The sequence below is a fragment of the Takifugu rubripes genome, unplaced genomic scaffold (assembly GCF_901000725.2).
Source record: "Takifugu rubripes unplaced genomic scaffold, fTakRub1.2, whole genome shotgun sequence".
In the NCBI taxonomy this organism is placed as follows: Eukaryota; Metazoa; Chordata; class Actinopteri; order Tetraodontiformes; family Tetraodontidae; genus Takifugu; species Takifugu rubripes.
In genome coordinates this window covers 18,545-38,562 of record NW_021821574.1, presented here as the reverse complement: position 1 = coordinate 38,562, position 20,018 = coordinate 18,545, and the positions used below count along the sequence as shown (strand labels likewise).

The window sequence follows — 20,018 nt, the reverse complement described above, 5'->3', positions numbered from 1 at the left end:
CCACAACACGTATTTCAGACAAGGGCGTGGCCAGAGCAAGTTTGCTTCTTTTGTCGTGTCTGCTTGCTCCTAATATTGTAGAAAGATGAAGGAAATGTTTGATCATGTGACCAATAATCCACAGACCTCAGAATTCTGGTTCACCTCCAGAACATTTTCATTAAAGAACCAGGCCACAAATGTGCACATTTCATTGTTTACTTACTTCATGTTCAAAAAGTTACATATTATTTTAACAATTATAATGTGCTGAAGCACAGCGTCCTAACGTTCTAAAAGCCACAAATACAGAACATCTGAATGAGCATAAAAAAGAAATATATGTTTAATAAAAAGTGTAAAACACAAACACGTTAAAAATCATCAAAATGTCACATCGATGAAACTGAACAGAAAATGTACAAAAGTCTGTGAGCACAGGAGGAGTGTGTGACGTGATCGGCCGCTTCAATCGAACATGTCGTCGTCGGCGTCGTCCTCGTTGTCCGACTCATCGAAGTACTTGACCTCCTTCTTGGCGCGACCCGGCCGGTCTCTGCTGGCCGCCTTCAGCAGGCTCGGACCGTTGCTGTCGTTGTCCTCCTCGTCAGACGGAGGTTTCTGAGGTTTCTGAGCAGGAAGCACAACATATGCACAACCTGTGTTATTTCACTACACACACACACACACACACACACACACACACGTGTACCAGGGGCTGACACTCACTCTGGCCGCAGGTTTGTTCATCTTCTTCATGGGACTGTAGTCTTCTTCAGAGTCGGAGCCCTTCCTCTTCCTCCCCCGGCCTTTACCTGTACCTTTAAGAGCCGCCGACGGCTTCTTGTCCTCGGTGTCCGAGTCCGAGTCCCAGATGGATTTATCTGGTTTCTTTGTTTGTTTGGGTGCTGGTGGCTTCCTGGGTTTAAGAGCTACATCTGTCGGCTTCTTGGCAGCTGAAGGGCAAAGAGAAGCACGTCACTAAAGAGCGTCACAAACTGTGGCGTCCGTCACTGCGCCCTCTGGTGGACGCACCTTTCTTTGCCGGTGATGGTTTGTCAAACAAAGAACTGCTGGAGTAGGTGGAGAACATCCTGCCGCTGCTGCCGCCGTCATCGCTGTCGGACTTTGATCCGTCTGCAGGACAACCACAGAAGATCCCTAATCCCTCCATCTTTTCTGGATTAACCTTCAGCAGAGCGAGCCGATACTCACCGCTGTCGTTGCTTTTGTCAGAAAACGCCAACTTGGATGAGAAAATGCTGCTCGTCTCTTTCTTCTTCTCCACGGGCGCCGACCTTCAGACAGAGGACAGGAAGTGAAGGTTCTACTTGAACATAACTCCGCCCACGACATGCGACTGGACGAGCCCTTACATGGGCTTCTGTTTGAGCGAAGAGATGGAGATTCCGTTGTCCTCGTCCTCGTCCTCGTCGTCGCGGTCGTCGTAGCGGCTTTTGGTCTGAGAAGCGGGGAAGTCCTCTTTTGGCGATCTCACCGGGGAGGTTGTCACATCTTCCTCACCGTTCTCCTCCTCCTCGCCCTCGTCTTCCTCCTCAGAGAAGTCAAAGGTGTATTTGGGTTTGGAAGCTGAGAGAACACAACGAGAGGCGTCAGAAGCTCATCGGAGGTTGATGACCGAGTGGCCACCTGCGGTGGTGCTGGTGGAGACGCTGCCTCACCTGATGCCCTCTGGGACTTGTTCTCTCGGGGGATGACGAGCTCGCTGTTCTCCAGCTCGCTGTCTGACTTGGACTCGTCCTCAGACCAGGGGTTCCTCTTCTTCACCTTCTTCACCGTACTCTTGGGTGCTGCGGGTTTTCTCACTCTTGGAGCTCCTGAAAAGGACCAGTCAGGTTTGTTGGCAGCTGATAAACATCTCAGCACACTTCCCAATTGAACTCAGCATTTTCGTCACAGACTGGTTAAATGTCCGTACCAGGCTCCTTCTTCTCCTTTCTGACTCGTGGAGCCTTCGGTTTGGCTACAGAATTCTCTCCTGCTCCTCCTTCGCCGCCCAAACCGTCCTCATCGATCTCCAACTTAGCGGCCAGATCGGCGTCGCCCTGAGAAGGAAAAGAGGACCTGTCAGAACATTCCAGTCCCGACTCGTCTTGTTTGAGATCAACATCGTCTCTGGGTACCTTTTTCTTTTTGGTGAGTTTCTTGGCTGCATCAGATTTTATTGGCTGCGTTGGAGGCTCCACCCTTCGGGCAAACGGAGACGGCAATGTTTCCTCCAGGTTCATCTTCTTCACCTTCGGTTTTCCCACCTTCCCCTTCACCAGCTTGATCGCTTTGCCTGAGCTGAGCTCCTCTCGCTCCATGGCCTCCAATTTCTGATGGGTTAAACCAGTAAAACTCCAGTTAACTTGGGTTTATTGGCACAGCAGCTCATTAGCTGCGAGCAGCAGATGTACCTCCAGCTCCTCCACAAACACCGCCAGGTCCTCCTTCCAAAGATCCTCTGGGGATTTCTTCTGGAGCTCGTTCAGTTCTCCTCTCTGCACAACAGCACAGCCACCGTGGTTAAATATGGCACCCTCACAGATGGACCCTGAACCTCCTGAAGAACAAATCCCATCTAAATACCTTCAGGTCCCTCTGCTTGAGCAGCTCCTCCACCCTCTCTTTCGTCAGGCACCACAGAGGCATGTTGAGGATGTAGTTGAAGTTTGGTCCCGACGTGGAGCCAGAATCCAGCGACGTGTCGCTCTCGTTCCCGCCGTCTTCCTCCAGAGCCTGATGGAGTTTACACGGTTTACTCTCAGAACAACCTGAGCAAAATCCTCCATTTTCCTCTCAAATGATCTGAAGTGCTGGACAAAACGTGGACGTTGTGATGTGGAATGTGTGCTCAGCACCTTCTCTTGAGCCTTGGTCCAGGCAGCAACTGGATCCGATTCGAAGCCTTTCTGCACCAACATGCGGATCAGCTCACGCTTGGATTTGTTTTCTGTCCAGGTGAAGAAAAAGAAACATTAATATTCACCAATATTCAAGCTGCTGCACGACGTTCTGAGTTTCTGCCTCCTGACCTATGGAGACCTTCCCCTCGATCTTCTCCAGGACAAAGCGAGCCTGGTTGGAGAGCTTGGCGGCCTCGGCCCCCAAGCTGCCCACTAACCAGTCCTTCCTAAGCTTGTAGTAGTGCAGCCGGAGCTCGAAGAACTCCTTGAGGATGTCCTGGACCGACTCGTACCTCTTCATACAGCCCATGTGGTCGAACAGCACCTGAATAGATGACAAACGCCATTAATATTGCAGCTGTAAAGGACTTGGTGACCCAATTAGATCCACCATCAGTGTTGAGGTCAGAAATGATCTGGTTGCAGGAAACTGTGAGAAGAGTTGGTTACCATGGAGTTACAGGTCAGGCTGGACTGCAGCTTGAAGACTTTGTGAAGACCGACCGACTCGGCCTGGGCCAGCTTCTCCTCAGACATGCGGACCAGAAACTTGACCGTGGTGTCTGTGTGGTATTCTTTATAGTCGTTGATGAGAGCTGGTGTTTTGTCGCTGCCCTGCAGCATCGGCTCCAACACTGACTCCTTGTAGGCCTGCACACCAGGAGACACACGTTTGTCCTGAGACTGGACCCTTTCACCTACAGACGGATGGAGGACGGCGCCAACAGTACCTGCGTCCACGTCCGGACTGGAAGCTCTGTGACCTCAATGGTGTTTTTGTCTATGACCGACACCTCCCCACTGACCAGGTACTGGTTCTGTCCCAGCTCGTGGATCACTCCTTTGAAGTTTTTATAGCTGGGGAGCTAATAGGCATACAGGGAGGGGAGGGGAGGGGAGGGGAGGGGAGGGGAGAGGAGAGGAGAGGAGAGGAGAGGAGAGGAGAGGAGAGGAGAGGAGAGACACTTCAACAAGTCTGAATAGTTTTGAAGCATCCTCCTCTTCGCTCTGACGGGCAGTCAAAAACCTGCAAAGGGCCTCATCACAGACCACATTGATGACATCACCACTTCATAGAGAGGGACACATTGACGGGTCAGAACCTGGGTGAGAACCAATGAGGCATGGCTCTGTCAGCCTATTTACCATCTGCAGGGGGTCCTGGTGGTTCAGCATGCGGTAGATGTTGTTGACGATCTCTCTCACATCATAGTTTGGAATCTTGCAGGCCCAGCCTGTCCCGATTCCCTCTGCGCCGTTCACCAGCACCATGGGAATTATGGGAATGTACCACTCGGGCTCCACCTTCTGGTTGTCATCGTACAGGAACTTTAGCAGGTTTGAATCAACCGCGGGGAACAACAGTTTGGCAAGAGGACTGCGGGGAACGAGAACGCCGTTACAACCATGTTCCGAGTTCTTGACCCTTGACGGGAACGTCGGTGTCGCTGTTCTACCTGAGCATGGTGAAGATGTAACGGGGGCTGGCAGCATCTTTGCCTCCATTGATGCGAGTACCAAACTGACCCAGAGGCTGCAGGATGTTCAAGTTGTTGCTGCCCACAAAATTCTGGGCCAAGTTGACGATGGTCATCATGAGAGCTTGCTGCAGACAGACGGAGGAAGAAAACCCGAGGGTCCGCGATTAGACCTGTGATCCCTCAGTAAACAGGGACGGGAACGGAGCGCTCACCTCGCCATGATGATAGGCCGACATCTCTGCCACTGAACCAGCCAGCTGAGCCACCTTCACCTCCCTCTTGTCGTTCCTCTTGAGGCAGGTGAACAGCACCTTCCTCTGGCCTGGTTTTAAACCTGGAACACACGTCCTGTCATCAGAGACAGGACGCACTCGCTGCAGGTACCACAAAGATACCAACTTCTCAACCTGAATACATACCGTCAACTAAGGATGGAATGGACCGCTCGTTGTCAGAGTTGGAGAACAGGATCAGCTCTTTGTTGATGAAGTCGTTGTAGGAAAGATGTCTAGCCTGGCTCCCGTACAGATATTGCTTTAAAAAAATAAAGGTTTTAAAAAAGAGAAATAAATTGAGCTGAAAAACATGCAGATGAAGACGGGGAGGTCACCTACCTCTGGCAGGCCGTGCATCCTCCTCTGGCGTCTGTCCTCCATGAAGTTGGTCAGCCACTCTTTTCTGTCATCCGTCTTCTTTTTACTGAAGGCCTGGAACAGAAACGGCCACAGATTACAGGCCTGAACATCTCACCCACAGCCGGTGGTGTGAGAGGCCGCACTGCACCGCGGCAATGATGGGGATGAGCTGTATCCTGCTGGGTCACTCACCAGAGTTATGGCCGCGTCATCCTCAGCGCCGCTGTATCTGAAGGTAATTCGGTGCTTCTCCATCTCCGCAAAGTATTCCTTGGCCTCCTTGCTCGTGCTTGTACCCAAACCTTTAAGAAAATGGCTCGTTTTCATTTAAAAGTCAACTTGAGGGAAAAGTTTGGCCGTTGTAAACACAAGGACGAACCTTTGTAGTACTTTATATGCCAACTTTTATAATTCTCCGTGTGTTTCTTCCACTCATCAAACTCTGGAATGCTGTAGAATGCCATTTCCTGCTTGTTTTTGGTCGCCTGTTGCAACACAACAACAAATTAACCTGTTGGCCCAAACCAACCACCAGAACCTCCTGAAACACTGTAGGAAGCAAAATGATCAGCTCAAAAGAGCCCAATCATGGAAAAGAGCACCAAAGAAAATATCAAGTATACACGAGAGCATCTCCGTTACCTTGACGATGGGTGTGATGAACTCCTCCAGGAACGTGTGTTTTAGGAGCGACGGCCAGTTGTGATGGAAAAAGTTGATGAGAAGTCCTTTGATGTGGGAGCCATCTTGATCCTGGTACAACACAGACGTGTTAACCCACTGGCTGAACTGGTTCCCAGTCCAATAAACCCGTACAAGCCTCCACGCCACAGCTCACCTGATCCGTCATGATCATGATCTTGCCGTAACGCAGGCTCCTCAGGGATTCTGGGTCGTCGTAGCTCTTTTTGTACTGAAGCCCAACGATTTTGATGATGTTGTTAATCTCTGCGTTTTCCATAATCTGTGAAACCAGAAAGCAGCTCCTTAGCACCTCCCAGTTTAATTGATCATCTCTGAAGGATCCACAAGAATGAAACTTTTCCACACCTGCTTGTGTGTTGCCTCCCGGACGTTAAGGATCTTTCCTCTGAGCGGGAAAACTCCGTAACGATCTCGCCCAATGACTCCGAGTCCAGAAACAGCCAGAGACTTGGCCGAGTCTCCCTCGGTGAGGATCAGAGTGCATTCAGAGGAATGTTTCCCACCTGCCCAGCAAGAAGAACACTTTGTCATTTTAGGTGTCAGCGCATCGTTTTCTGAGCAGCAGCTGCTCAGTGAAAGTTTCACCAGTTAATTTTAAGTTATTTATCCATCAAACTGGTGAAACTGGGATTACAACTGAAAGCAACTTTGTTCCCTGATGATTTGACTCAAGTCCCATTTTTATCTATTTTTAAATGTCATGGAAATTTAAACCTCTAGCACCATCTAGTGGACAAAGAGGTGTTTGATATTTTGTGGGACTAATATAAAATCTGACCTCATCCATGTTAATTTTCTTCCAGACAACATGGAAAAGATTCTTTTTGCCCCACTCTGCTGAACGTGTTCTCTCTGAACTTGGGCTGAAGCACCATAAGGTGATAGAACGCATGTCTGAAGGGTCCTTCTCATGAGCAACGGCTCGCTCACTGAACCTGCACATTACATTTTCAGAATGCACCGTTGACACACCGGCATCGTTGGCGTCGTCCAGCTTGGGGATGCCTTTGATCTTGCTGTGTTTGACAGACGAGCACTTCTTATTCAGCTGCGTCTGAGCTTTGAACTTGACCCAGTTGAGGATGCTCTCCACGATGCCGCAGTTGGTGGCCTGTGAGGGACAGAGACAGCGTGATTTCACCACTGACGTCCAGCTGTTTGACCATCGGTGGCTGGAGGAGGAACGTCCTTACGGCTCTGATGAATTTGTCCGACAGAGGACATTTGGACCCAAAACTCTTAGTCTGCAGTGTCATGTTCTCCTTGGTCTGGGAGTCAAAGGACGGGTTCTCGATCAGTGCGTTCACAAACACCCAGATGTGGTTCTTCACCTGGTGGAACAGAGTCAGGACTCAGTTTCTTAAACAAGCGTGTAGAGAAAACTGCATTGACCGGATATGTTGCCATGGTTACGCTACCTGGAAGGGTTTAACTGTCACGCCTGCCTTGTTCTTCTTCTTCACTACTTCAATCAGTTTGGCCACAATCTGGTCCACCACATAATCGATATGTCTGCCCCCCTGCAACACACACGCTCTGGTTAGCTCTGGGGCGAGTGTGTCCCTCCCACTTTGTGACCGGGCTGACGGACCTTGGTGGTGGCGATGCTGTTGACGAAGCTGATCTGCTGGAATCCTTTCTCGCTCAGGGTGAGACAAACCTCCCAGCGCTCATTTACCGCCTCGTTCACCACTTTCAGCGCCACGCCCGTCTCGTCCAGTTTGTCCTTCACGTAGAGGTCCACGTAGCTGCGGAAGCCGTTGACCTTTGGTGTCCAACCAGAAAATCCCATAACATTTATATCGTGCTTTTAAAAAATCAAATGGACTTTGAGATAGAAAAAAGACTTACAGGTAATTTCTTTCCATTCAATGTGACTTTCACTCCTTTGCAGGAACCGGCCACGTCGTACGCTCTGCGTGTGAGCAGCGCGATGATGTCCTTGTCCAGTTTTTCCATCTTGAACTTGGACAGGTCGGGCTGGAAGGTCACGCAGGTGAAATCGTCCCCGTCAAAAAACTTGACCTTGGGGTCAGAAGTCTTGGTCATGTTGTTCTGCCACGTCTGAGGACAGAGAAAGGTCACAAGGTCATGCACACACACAAGGTTAACGCGGTCGTGTCTAACTTAAAGCACCGTGTGAGTGAGGCGATTTCTGGCCAGAAAATGGTGTGATGATGGTGAGGAAGCACCGCGTGTCCCGATAACCACAGGAACAAACACAAACTTACCTCAGACGTGACCTTCAAACCCCTACAAAAACAGCATCACTATGATTGTCAGTCAGAACTGTTGCTGCAATGAAATTGTCACCAGTTCAAACATCTGGAGCCTGAATCGTGTGCGTTGCTATAGAAACCCCATTGCCAGGGCAAAGTTTAGGGCTCCTGGAAGAGTGGCAGGCTCACCTGTTTGAAGCTGTGTCTGTACTCCTTGCAGGCGGTCTCCACGGTGAACTTGGTACTGAAGATGTTACAGAGTTTAGCTCCGTAGCCGTTCCTCCCACCTGAGGTCAAACAGCCTGTTAGCGCTGAAGATGGTCTACACTGACCCCTGGGGTCACCTGCTGACCCGGAGGTCCTCACCTGTGACCTTCTTCTCCTCGTCATCGTAGTTGCTGGACGTCAGCAGGTGTCCGAAGATCAGAGCGGGTACGTACATCTTCTCATCCTTGTGCTCCACCACGGGGATTCCTTTCCCATTGTTCCAGATGGAGATGGTGTTGGACTCACTGTTGGAGATGGGAGTCAGCATGTTGCCATGGTTACAGAACAGAAGTTAGACCGTTGAAACATATTCCAATAGAATCCATGCCCGTTCCTCAGCCACCACCTGAGCAGCTCGCTGATGTTTTTACCATCCTCCCCGACTCTCAGTAATGATGCCAGTAATCATGAAGCTAACGTTGGTCAGCCCACGTTAAAACAAAGTTCTTAACATCAAGGCAGCATTCAGGCAGCGACAGCTGGAGCCACGGCGGCGGTACTCACGGGTCGATGCTGATCTTGATGGCCGTCATGTTCTTGTCTCGTTGTTTGTTGTCCGCTGCGTTGACTGAAACGCAGAAAAAAGGATGATAGACGAGTCCAAGAACATAAAGGCACCCTTTAACTTCTGTTCACCCCCAGATGCTCATATGAATCCACATAAAATCAGTAAGGTCACATCTCCTGATAATCAGCCACTCTGGCCTGAAACAGGGAAAACTTGAATTTCCTTCGAGAAACACTGAAAAATGCAGTGTCCATGCGTAGATACGGACCAGGAACTTCAGAGGTCACGTCACAGAACCACCTGCTCTAATGAAGGAGCGTCAGCATCAGAGGTCCAGCGTGTTCACCTAAACTCACCGAGAATTTCATCAAAGATCTTGTAGAGTCCTGGAACGTAGCTGATTTCCCTCTGGTTCATCCCAACATCTTCGTCAAAAACCCACATTTGCTGCAAGAGAAACCACTTCAGTGATCAGAGCTCCACATTCAGCAGTGGTCCTGTTGGTCCAGGAAGAGCTTAGCTGCTGATCTGGGCTGACCTGGGTCACGGGCTCCACGCTGCCGATGTAGGTGTCAGGACGCAGCAGGATGTGCTCCAGCTGGGTCTTCTTCTGGTACACTCGCTCCACGGACAGCTTGGACGCCGCCTTATCCTTCCTGGCTGCTTCCATCTTACCAGCATCACCTCTGCCGTTCGCCGCCTCCTGTTGAAACAGCCGAGTTTAGAACCCTCCAGACAGCTGCTGCTGCCAAGGCTGACGGCTGGAACCCACAACACAGGTACTGCACCACAAACACAGGGTTCTGTTGGAACGCACTGGTTAGAATGGTTACACTGGGACAGAGAGGACTGTTAAATGGACTGGTTACACTGGGACAGAGAGGACTGTTAAATGGACTGGTTATACTGGGACAGAGAGGACTGTTAAATGGACTGGTTACACTGGGACAGAGCGGTAACAGATTTGTTACACTAGGACGGAGAGGGATATTAAATGGACTGGCTATACTGGGACAGAGAGGAGCATTAAATGGACTGGTTATACTGGGACAGAAATGGACTGGTTATACTGGGACAGAGGACTATTAAATGGACTGGTTATATTGGGACAGAGAAGACTATTAAATGGACTGGTTATACTGGGACAGAGAGGGATATTAAATGGACTGGTTATACTGGGACAGAGAGGACTATTAAATGGACTGGTTATACTGGGACAGAGAGGACTATTAAATGGACTGGTTATACTGGGACAGAAATGGACTGGTTATACTAGGACAGAGAGGACTATTAAATGGACTGGTTATACTGGGACAGAGAGGACTATTAAATGGACTGGTTATACTGGGACAGAGAGGACTATTAAATGGACTGGTTATACTAGGACAGAGAGGACTATTAAATGGACTGGTTATACTGGGACAGAGAGGACTATTAAATGGACTGGTTATACTGGGACAGAGAGGACTATTAAATGGACTGGTTATACTGGGACAGAAATGGACTGGTTATACTGGGACAGAGAGGACTATTAAATGGACTGGTTATACTGGGACAGAAATGGACTGGTTATACTGGGACAGAGAGGACTATTAAATGGACTGGTTATACTGGGACAGAGAGGGATATTAAATGGACTGGTTATACTGGGACAGAGAGGACTATTAAATGGACTGGTTATACTAGGACAGAGAGGACTATTAAATGGACTGGTTATACTGGGACAGAGAGGACTATTAAATGGACTGGTTATACTAGGACAGAGAGGACTATTAAATGGACTGGTTATACTGGGACAGAGAGGACTATTAAATGGACTGGTTATACTGGGACAGAGAGGACTATTAAATGGACTGGTTATACTAGGACAGAGAGGACTATTAAATGGACTGGTTATACTGGGACAGAGAGGACTATTAAATGGACTGGTTATACTAGGACAGAGAGGAGCATTAAATGGACTGGTTATACTGGGACAGAGAGGACTATTAAATGGACTGGTTATACTGGGACAGAGAGGACTATTAAATGGACTGGTTATACTGGGACAGAGAGGACTATTAAATGGACTGGTTATACTGGGACAGAGAGGACTATTAAATGGACTGGTTATACTAGGACAGAGAGGAGCATTAAATGGACTGGTTATACTGGGACAGAGAGGACTATTAAATGGACTGGTTATACTGGGACAGAGAGGGATATTAAATGGACTGGTTATACTGGGACAGAGAGGACTATTAAATGGACTGGTTATACTGGGACAGAGAGGGATATTAAATGGACTGGTTATACTAGGACAGAGAGGAGCATTAAATGGACTGGTTATACTGGGACAGAGAGGACTATTAAATTGACTGGTTATACTGGGACAGAGGCTACATTTACTGGTTATATATTGTCCTTGTTTTCACAATGATGTCACTTTTATGTAAACATCAATACTGGTCTCCGTGACTGAGCATTGAGCTGCCTTGATGACGTCACCCGTCGTCGTAAACAGTGTATATCGTGGACTTTCTCCTGTTTTGCTGTGGTCCTGGATTAGAGTGTTTTCCGAGCGTGTCGGGTTCGTGTTGAGACTGTTGAGACCTGTGTGACTGTGTGATGTCGGGGTTGATCGGTGCTGGTAACCCGGCCAGTTTAAACACCAGCTGCTCTCATCGTCCCGCTCTGGGGATTTAAACGCAGGCTCCGGCTGTCGCTGCTCTGGCCGTAATAACTCGGTGTGTGATAACTCCAGTTACTACGAGTTAATTACTTAGCTATATGACAAACTAACTTACCAGCCAAGCCAGTCCTCCGCTTCCCGCTGCGCCGTTGGACATCTTTCTTTGTGGTACCGATTTTCGTCTTCAAGATGTCTTGGAATCGCTCAAAACCGCAGTGGGATTAAAAGTGTGTCCGCACAAAAGGCGCCTCAGATGGTGAATTGGGTCCAGAGGGGTTTATTGTCCATGTTCGTGTTCCGTTCGCGTTAGAGGTGATATCTGGAGCGGAGCATCGTAGGCAGAGGGGAGTGTTCCGCGGCTATTGTTAAAATCGACAAGCGGTGGAAGAGCAGGCCCAAACTTCCAACAAAGATGCTAACCGGGCTACTCGCCGCGAAATAAATACTGTACACAGCTCAAGCGATAAACAGACTCACAACTACAAGCAAAACCCGAAGGGAGTGACGCGGGACACTAAGGTAAAGGCCCCGGAAATCAAACCCTCAGCACTTTTCATTTAAAAATAAAGGAATTTAAGCTAGCGCTCGCATCCCCTGTCCGGCTCCTCCATCTGCAGGACAGACGGCGAATCGTCTCGCGGATCTCGCCGACCAATCAGGTGCCGGCTTTTCAAAATAACCGGCATTCCTGCCAATGGGAATTGAGAACACTCAATGGGCAGTTCCCTGACGCCACCGCAAGAGGGAGACAGAACGGCCACAGAAAATCCAGACGTGTTTAATTAATGCGCTTAAAAACCAGACCGCAGGAAAAGCAGTTAACCCCGACCGCATTTACCGACACTCCCAGCACACATCCACATCACTGCAGACGGATATGTATAGAATACAATAAACCCAACACCAATAATCAGTTTATTACAGGCAGAACCACTGGCATTAAATCCGGTTTGTTGTATTGTCCCATTGACCACACGTTTCATCCCACTCAGGAGAAAGACGTTCCAAACACTATGGCTTTGTAGATAAAACTCTTCATAGTTTCCACATTTCACACAAAAGACATTTATCAACACTCGTATCTCCATCTGGACCCAATATTGCACTCTTGTCAGCACTGTAACTCCGAAGCTCTGGAGTCATCGAAGGAATGCTCTGGAGCTCCACGTCAACTTCCGTCAATCATCTTCGAGGTAGATTTGGACTTCAAATGAGTATTCTTCCGTATGCTTCTGGCTTTGCCTGAAGAGCTGCGAGTGCTGCCATGACGCGTCGCCATCACCACCACCAAGTTCTGCTGTGATGACCAACTCTGGTGAGCCGGCGACATTCTGGAAGGACTGCACGTTCCCATCTGAAGGGGGAAACACAGGAAAATTGTCAGGAAGCGTTACATTTACCTGGGCAGTAATTGTTATTGTACCTCCAGAGAACTCTGTGGTAGTCGGGCCAGCCTGTAAACGCCAGCAGACTCTCCCAGATTGAAACGTCTGACTGGCTGCCATGATGGAAACAGATTTTATCTTTAAACCTACTGGACTAAAGTCAAACTTCCAGCTTATCCTGCCCTCAGAGGAGCCTTCTGTTCGAGCGATGTACACCTGAAGAAGGATACAGACTTCTGCAGTTGATATTCACAACTAATTGCTTTGGTGTTAGTTGTATTAAATGATCCAAACATAGAGAGTAATGAATCATACCATCTCCCAGTCGTGCTCTATTTTTCTGAAGACGGACTCCTTCTTCCACAAGCACCGATCCCACGTCTGAATCACCTCAGAGTTGTTGGATACGCGACAATACTCGTCTTTGACTGAACTGTAGCGCACATGCAGGAATCTGTCGGCCTTCTCTCGGTCGGTCGGGGTAAACACGAAACCTGCAGACTGAATGAACATGCAGACACAAGCAGACAGACTTGAATGTAGTTGTGCTGCCACCGGTGTTGGGAATTATCCAGATGTGTCTGAAGAGAGTTGTAAAGTACTTGTGTGGTGGTCTCTGTGTCAGCTGCTCTGGTCTCCCCCCGTGCTATCCTCCATGCCAGAGAGCCAGAGTTTCTCCCTCCCAGCTCTCCCTCCTTTGGTTTCTTGGGGGATATAAACTCAACCAGTTCGACCAGCAGCCGCTCTGTCAGCTCCCTCTTCCTGTCTGGACTCAGAGACTGCTGCCTCTTCAGCGTCGCAGCAGCCAGATTTACATCAGGGTCACCAAACAGGAGCCACGTGTGCAGAGTTAAAAGGGTTCAGACTTACTGAAGCATTCAAGCCATTGATGGTGTGCATCAGCCAGGCCTCCTGAACTCTGGTCCTTCTCTCCAAAACCTCTGGATGTTTGCAGGAATACCTCCAGGTCACGTCAACCACCTGTGACGGACAAAATTAAGCCACAGTCAGAGACAATATGGACCCAAAGGCTTTGACAGCACCAGCTTGTTGGCTCTTGTCTGACCTGGTCCTTAGAGAAAGCCAGAATGTAGGAAAGTTTCTTCCCCCAGCCAGCCTCATACAGCAGAGGCTTATCACAAACATTCTCACAGGAGTCACAGTGCAACCAGCGGCGCTGAGAAAACGAGTATACTTCCGTCCACACGTGGTCTGAAACACCAGGACAAGAGAATTCTTGTGACTTCTGAAATCATTTCCAGTGGAACACCTGAGATGTGGTGAGTAAATCACACATGCAGCAATAAGTCACGTGAAACCTTTAGCGGAAAGCTCAGATCAAAATCTTACATCATTTTAGATGAAAAGATCTACCAGGGCATTACGGGTCAATTAGCTGTCCAAAAGACTGACAACTCCCACATATCACAAAATATTAAGACATTTGATACTGAGACCTGACAGAGTCCCTCAGTTTGGTTCTGCAGTCATGTTCATACCTGTGCTGTCCCACACGTATCGGGCCTCCAGGCCCAGCGCTCGGCAGCACAGCGTGAAACAGTTAGCCCACTCCCCACAGCGCCCCCTCTTGGTCTGAAGAAGCTTCTCAGGATTATTATATCTGTTGTTTACAAATGAGAAACAAACCTGAACTTCAACACTTATCCCCACATTTGCAAAAGTAAAGGCCTCTAAATTAGGGGATGATTACTGGTTATTGTTCTTAATGAGACAAGACAGACTGGTTTTCCATGACAAAACGAAGCAAGGTGGGAGTACTGGTTTGTAATTAATGACCATCTAGTCTTCTCATGGTCTGTTTTTCCTTGAGAAGCAACATATGACAATATGTTTCTCATATCTAGGAAGTAAACTGAAGTCCACAAAGGAGAAGTAAGAACAAAGACAAACCTTGGGAATCTGGTGGAGAGCTGGCAACTCTGACAAAAGTGGTTCTCCACCCGCTGAGCCCCCCAGCGGAGGTCATCTGTGGTGGGACTTAGGGAGCCTTGATTCTGGGTAGAGCCCCCACAGCGGCTGCAGGGCAGACAGTTGACCCAGGAGAAGAAGGCCTGTTTGAACCATCTTAGCAACTCCAGCACCAGGAAGTCCTCTATTCCCAGTTTGCACTCTACAAAGATCAAAAGAGGAAATTTATCACCACCATTACTGGACTGGTATCAGTGTGAAATAGCCATTTATCCCAAACTCTGAGAAAAGGGCATTTAAATAATTTCTTCAAAGATGCCAAAAATGACTGAGGCATCATGATTTTTACTCATCAACCCAGCACGTATTCAGATGATATCCTAGTTCTACAATGTCAGCTTCACCTGGATCAGCCTCTTTTGCCTTGTTCAGATTTTGCTCTGCAGAGGACAACAGTTGCTGCTGAGGAATGACTCTTCTGGCTTCCTCCTGCAGATCAGAGCTCTCATACAGCATCACGTTTTGGAAATTTGACTGCAGGGTCACAAAAAAGCTCATGCTGCTCTCCTGAAGGTAAGACAACATCCAGTCAGCAAAATAAACATCCTTACTGAATGTTGCATTTATTAAACCACATCTTTACCAAGGACGACGGTTGTGGTGTGGCCGGCGGGATGGCCTGACTGGAGGCAGCGGCAACGGAACTTTCTGGTTCTGGGGTGGAAGCTGCAGGTTGAACAGGCTGTCCTCCACGAAGCCTTTGGTCCCTCTCCGTTGCTATGGAGTCTCTAATGAGCTTCAGCTGCTCCACTGATGCAGATTTGGGGAAGACGAGGTGAGTCTCAGCCTGAGAAGGTTAGAATATTTTCATAAATGTCCACAACCTTTGTTGGACTAGAAGGTTTGTTGTCATCTGGCACTACCTCCTCAAAGCCCATCTCAAAGAGGCATTCCACTGCACCTTTGATGGGTAACAGCTTGGTTGAAAAGGTCGGATTGCCGATACGTATAGATCTGTATTTTTCCTCATTGGGAAACCTGTTTGGAGACACATCACAATAACCAGTGATGATGCCATTTTGACATTTAAAAACAAAGTCATCTTTTAGCGTAACCTAATACAGTCACATTTTTAAATACCGCCAACAGATTGACCGATTGTTTTGTCTGTATCCTTAATGTATTTGTACAGGCACAAATTCCACGTTTACATATCTCATCTTAAACCAGCACTGCGTTATTTACTGCTCTGCTTTTACCTTAAAATGTTGTCCGCATAAGTCAGCAACAGCTTGGCGGCGTCTAGAAAATCGTCATTTGAATTCTCGCACAGTGTTGCGACTGCTGCTGAGGCCGACATTTTTAATGTTTAAAAGAACAACTAAAAGGCTTTCAAACGTCTCTCAGCGTAATATAACTGGTCAGGGTTATTTCCGGCTAATAGGTCCGCGGGGTCCTAGTTCTGGCGGACGTTTAGACGCCTGACTAGAATTGTCTGAATTTAAATGCCATCTTGGCAGTTTAACTAAAACATTAACCTTAACCAAGTCTATTAATAATATACGGTTTCATCTTTCTTAGCTGAGCATAACATGTGTACACAGATACATCCGTTTCTTATATTATTAATACTGGCGTTTACTATGCGGCCTAAAAAAAGAATAAACACCCCTTATGTCAATCGCCTTGCAATATTTTTTTTTTTAAAAATCGTTGATCAAAACATGAATCTGTTCACAGTTTTGGAGCGAAATCTTCAAAAATTTCATCAGGTAAGGAAATTAATTAAAATAAGTATAGTTGTGTCTCCAAAGCGCGCCACAATTCGTGATTAAGCACCAGCTCACTAAAGCTACAAGCTAGCTGTCAATCTGCAGAGACCTCATGGCTACTCCGTTAACCTGTTGGGCTAAACTGCTGCTAAAGCCGCGGAACGTCAGGGCAGTTGCTCGCAGGGTCCCGTGTGTATGGCCTCCCCAACATTCCAGACAGCACAGTTCTGGAAATGACAGAAAACGGGTTGTTGTTACTGGCATGGGGTTAATCTGTCCTCTGGGAAGTGGCACCTCACTGGCCTGGGAGCGTCTTATCAGAGGTCAGAGTGGGATTGTTGCCCTCCACTCAGAAGAGTACAAGACAGTCCCCTGTAGGGTGGCAGCTCTGGTGCCCAGAGGAGAGGAGCAGGGTCAGTTTAAGGAGGAGAGTTTCGTCTCTCGAGGGGAGAGTAACAGCATGTCATCAGCCACTGTCATGGCCCTTGCAGCTGCTCAGCTTGCCTTGGAGGACTCAGGATGGCACCCCCAAACCCCCGAGGAGCAAGTCAGCACCGGAGTTGCTGTTGGAATGGGCATGGTGCCCCTGGATGAAATTGCACGGACCTCTGCTGCCTTTAAAGAAAGGGGTTACAATAAAGTCAGCCCCTTCTTTGTTCCTCGCATCCTTGTCAACATGGCTGCTGGACACATTAGTATCAAACACAAACTGAAGGGTCCCAACCACGCGGTCTCCACAGCCTGCACGACTGGTGCGCACGCCATCGGTGATGCTGCCAGGTTCATTGCCCATGGCGATGCTGTTGCTATGGTTACAGGTGGAACAGAATGCTGTGTGGGGCCCCTGTCATTGGCTGGCTTTGCCAGGGCACGGGCCCTCGCCACTAGGTGGAACAGCAATCCCACGGCAGCATCGAGGCCCTTCCATCCAGAGAGAGAAGGTTTTGTGATGGGCGAGGGAGCAGCGGTGCTCCTTCTAGAGGAGATGGATCGTGCAGTGACAAGAGGAGCCAGGATCTACGCTGAGGTTCTGGGTTATGGGCTCTCTGGGGACGGCAGTCACATCACGGCGCCTGCAGCAGATGGAGACGGAGCGTTCAGGTGATGACGACAAGCATGTTTGTGTGCTTGCATGACAGATTAGAAACTGATACATATTGACATTGTAAATGAAACCGGTCTGTTCAGGTGCATGGCTGCAGCTCTGAGAGACGCCGGCATCTCTCCGGCAGAAGTAACGTACGTCAACGCTCATGCCACCTCCACACCTCTGGGTGATGCTGCTGAAAACGCCGCCATCAAGAGGCTCTTCCAGGAGAACCTCCACAGCTTGGCCGTCTCCTCCACTAAAGGGGCCACGGGACATCTGCTGGGAGCCGCTGGTGCCCTGGAGGCAGCCTTTACAGCCCTGGCTTGCTACCACGGGGTGCTCCCTCCGACCCTCAACCTGGACCGCACTGAGCCAGAGTTTGACCTGAACTACGTCCCCTGTGCTGCACAGCCGTGGCTGACTGGGGGCCGACGGGTGGCCCTCACCAACTCCTTTGGATTCGGTGGCACTAACGCGTCACTTTGTCTGGCCAGCGTATGACAGACACACAGCCATTTAACATACATTTGTTCATAAGACTGATTGAGAAATGGTGTCAATACAGACTGATATGTAATCACATGTTACAATGCAAAATATTCCAGTAAAGCATTAAAAATGTGACAAAACCAAGTTAAAGATCGTTTTTTAAAATTAGAATTCAATAATTTAAACAGAGAATGATTGAATCATGTTGGACATTTTAAAAATATTTTAGTCCTAATGTCAGAAGCAGAGTTTGAAGTGATAAATAATGAATAATGCTACTTTTAATAATTTTTTATTTTGAAGCTAATTTTATATAGAATATTTTTTAATTCTAGTTGAAAGTAAAACTGTTCAACAGAATATAATGGAATAATAATGTAATATTTTAATAGGAACTCAAAGAATTATATTAGAACTTCTTATCAAATGAAGTTAATTCTCAGTTCTGATGACGTTGCCTTATCTTTGTGTCCGGCAGGGGGCGCTGTTGCGCATCAAACCTCGCCTGTGAACGACCCTCAGAAAGATTTTTAGGACTCCAGTTAAATAATTCAGTTAAATGTTCAGCATCACTTTGTGATGTTATTTCTCTTCAAACACTTTGTTTTGTCCCCAGGGAGAAATTGAAAGGGCATGAAGAACATCCAAAAGACAAACAGCACATTAAACAATAAAAACATACACAAAGTGCTGCAGTTAAAATATTTCCTGCAGCGGTCAAAGAGCTCTCAGCTCCACTCTAAAGAGCTCCATGCACACAAACAAATCAGCCAATAATCCATCTCTGATATCTGCTGCAGGCATCTAAACATCCTGTCACTGACATGTGACTTATGTGTAGTTAAAAGCTCAGTTGAAGGTAATTTAAACATTTATGCAATTCTAAGATCCAGTGCAGGAATGAAATGTAAAAAGTTACAAATATTTCGGCTCCATTCTTTGAAGAGAGCAGCGTTGACGTCGTCCATCCCTCTCTTCTGTCACATCATTCTGAATTTATCCTCTTTTCTCACCGGGACGGAACCGCCTGATGTAAAACTGGACCTGGTGATGAATCATCTCTGCAGGCCCAATTATACACTTTTATCTTCTGGCTGTCACATCCAGCTAATGAATAAATGAATTATTCATCCGTTAATGAATTAAAATAATCTGACAAGGATTCATGAGGTGTGTTCTTCCTCGTAGACATCACTTCCTGTCCAGCAGCTGCTTCCTGTCGCTGCCGCAGTGATGCTGGATGATTGGAACCAAAACTGTAAATGTGATCACACGGATGTGTGAAAAACAGACGGATGAAAGCATGAAAACAGCGAGCAGGAAGGAGCCGCTCGCTGGGGGAAACACTGTCACTTCTCCCCTTTCAGCATTTAAGACTTTGCTTCATTAAATTCCCCCTTTTTGACAATTGCTGCCTCCTAATTAGGAAGTGTCCTGAGTTGAGTTGTGGTCACCATGGCAACAGAGTCAGTGTGCATTCCCTTTGATATCCCCATGTCCCACATGGAGCACAGTTCATCACCATGAACTAAAATTAGAACATGGCTGGGCTTCATCAGCACGGCGGTGGTGCCGTGGACGCCGCCTCGTGATGGCGACATCATCACGAGCTGTTTTAGACGTCAGACATTATAGAAATCGCTGCGTGATTGTTAACGTCTGCAGCGAGTGTTGGGAAATGCCCTCCCCCTCTCCACCCGTTCCCACTCACGGTTTCCTCCTGTTCTAGGCAGTTTTCCCTTCTGCTGTTCAGGGGTCAGACTGTGATTCTCTAAAGGCTCCAGAGACAAACCTGTTTGTAGCAAATGCTGTTTAAATAAAGCTGGAGTCAAATGAGTGCTAATAAATGCTTAAGTTGAATGTTAAAGCGTCTGAAAGCAGCTTTCAGCCTGATGCAGAGCGATAAAACTTCAGGTTGCTGCGACGCCAGGCGTTAGCATGTTAGCATTAAATTGAGGTTTATGTTGAACAGTGGGCTG

The 20,018-nt window shown here is 48.0% G+C and overlaps 3 protein-coding genes across 3 annotated transcripts; 1 reads left to right on the top strand and 2 right to left on the bottom strand.

The window, feature by feature from the left end:
• Positions 1–184: 184 nt before the first annotated feature.
• On the bottom strand, positions 185–12,041 carry LOC101075827 (DNA topoisomerase II beta). The gene is made up of 35 exons (XM_003969176.3): positions 11,490–12,041; positions 9,242–9,406; positions 9,060–9,150; positions 8,700–8,763; positions 8,295–8,440; positions 8,118–8,215; positions 7,561–7,773; positions 7,301–7,474; positions 7,128–7,229; positions 6,903–7,040; positions 6,682–6,820; positions 6,055–6,212; positions 5,843–5,968; positions 5,647–5,757; positions 5,384–5,489; positions 5,197–5,306; positions 4,984–5,076; positions 4,789–4,903; positions 4,582–4,703; positions 4,346–4,494; positions 4,035–4,266; positions 3,620–3,754; positions 3,339–3,539; positions 3,018–3,213; positions 2,844–2,935; positions 2,572–2,721; positions 2,400–2,483; positions 2,124–2,318; positions 1,919–2,045; positions 1,662–1,817; positions 1,356–1,569; positions 1,195–1,277; positions 1,015–1,116; positions 709–935; positions 185–609 (listed from the first exon to the last, which is right to left on the bottom strand). The coding sequence occupies exons 1-35, from the start codon at positions 11,529–11,531 to the stop codon at positions 448–450; spliced, it is 4,818 nt and encodes a 1,605-aa protein (XP_003969225.2). The 5' UTR covers positions 11,532–12,041; the 3' UTR covers positions 185–447.
• A 234-nt stretch (positions 12,042–12,275) lies between these two features.
• LOC115248097 (peptide-N(4)-(N-acetyl-beta-glucosaminyl)asparagine amidase-like) lies at positions 12,276–16,176 on the bottom strand. Its single transcript, XM_029831731.1, has 12 exons — positions 15,948–16,176; positions 15,612–15,726; positions 15,332–15,535; positions 15,093–15,255; positions 14,671–14,890; positions 14,259–14,380; positions 13,826–13,971; positions 13,630–13,740; positions 13,362–13,547; positions 13,075–13,260; positions 12,798–12,975; positions 12,276–12,728 (listed from the first exon to the last, which is right to left on the bottom strand). Exons 1-12 carry the CDS (start codon positions 16,046–16,048, stop codon positions 12,553–12,555), a joined length of 1,908 nt encoding a protein of 635 aa, XP_029687591.1. The 5' UTR covers positions 16,049–16,176; the 3' UTR covers positions 12,276–12,552.
• Positions 16,177–16,389: 213 nt separating this feature from the next.
• On the top strand, positions 16,390–18,202 carry LOC115248098 (3-oxoacyl-[acyl-carrier-protein] synthase, mitochondrial-like). Its single transcript, XM_029831732.1, has 2 exons — positions 16,390–17,561; positions 17,649–18,202. Exons 1-2 carry the CDS (start codon positions 16,573–16,575, stop codon positions 18,049–18,051), a joined length of 1,392 nt encoding a protein of 463 aa, XP_029687592.1. The 5' UTR covers positions 16,390–16,572; the 3' UTR covers positions 18,052–18,202.
• The last annotated feature ends 1,816 nt before the right edge of the window (positions 18,203–20,018 follow it).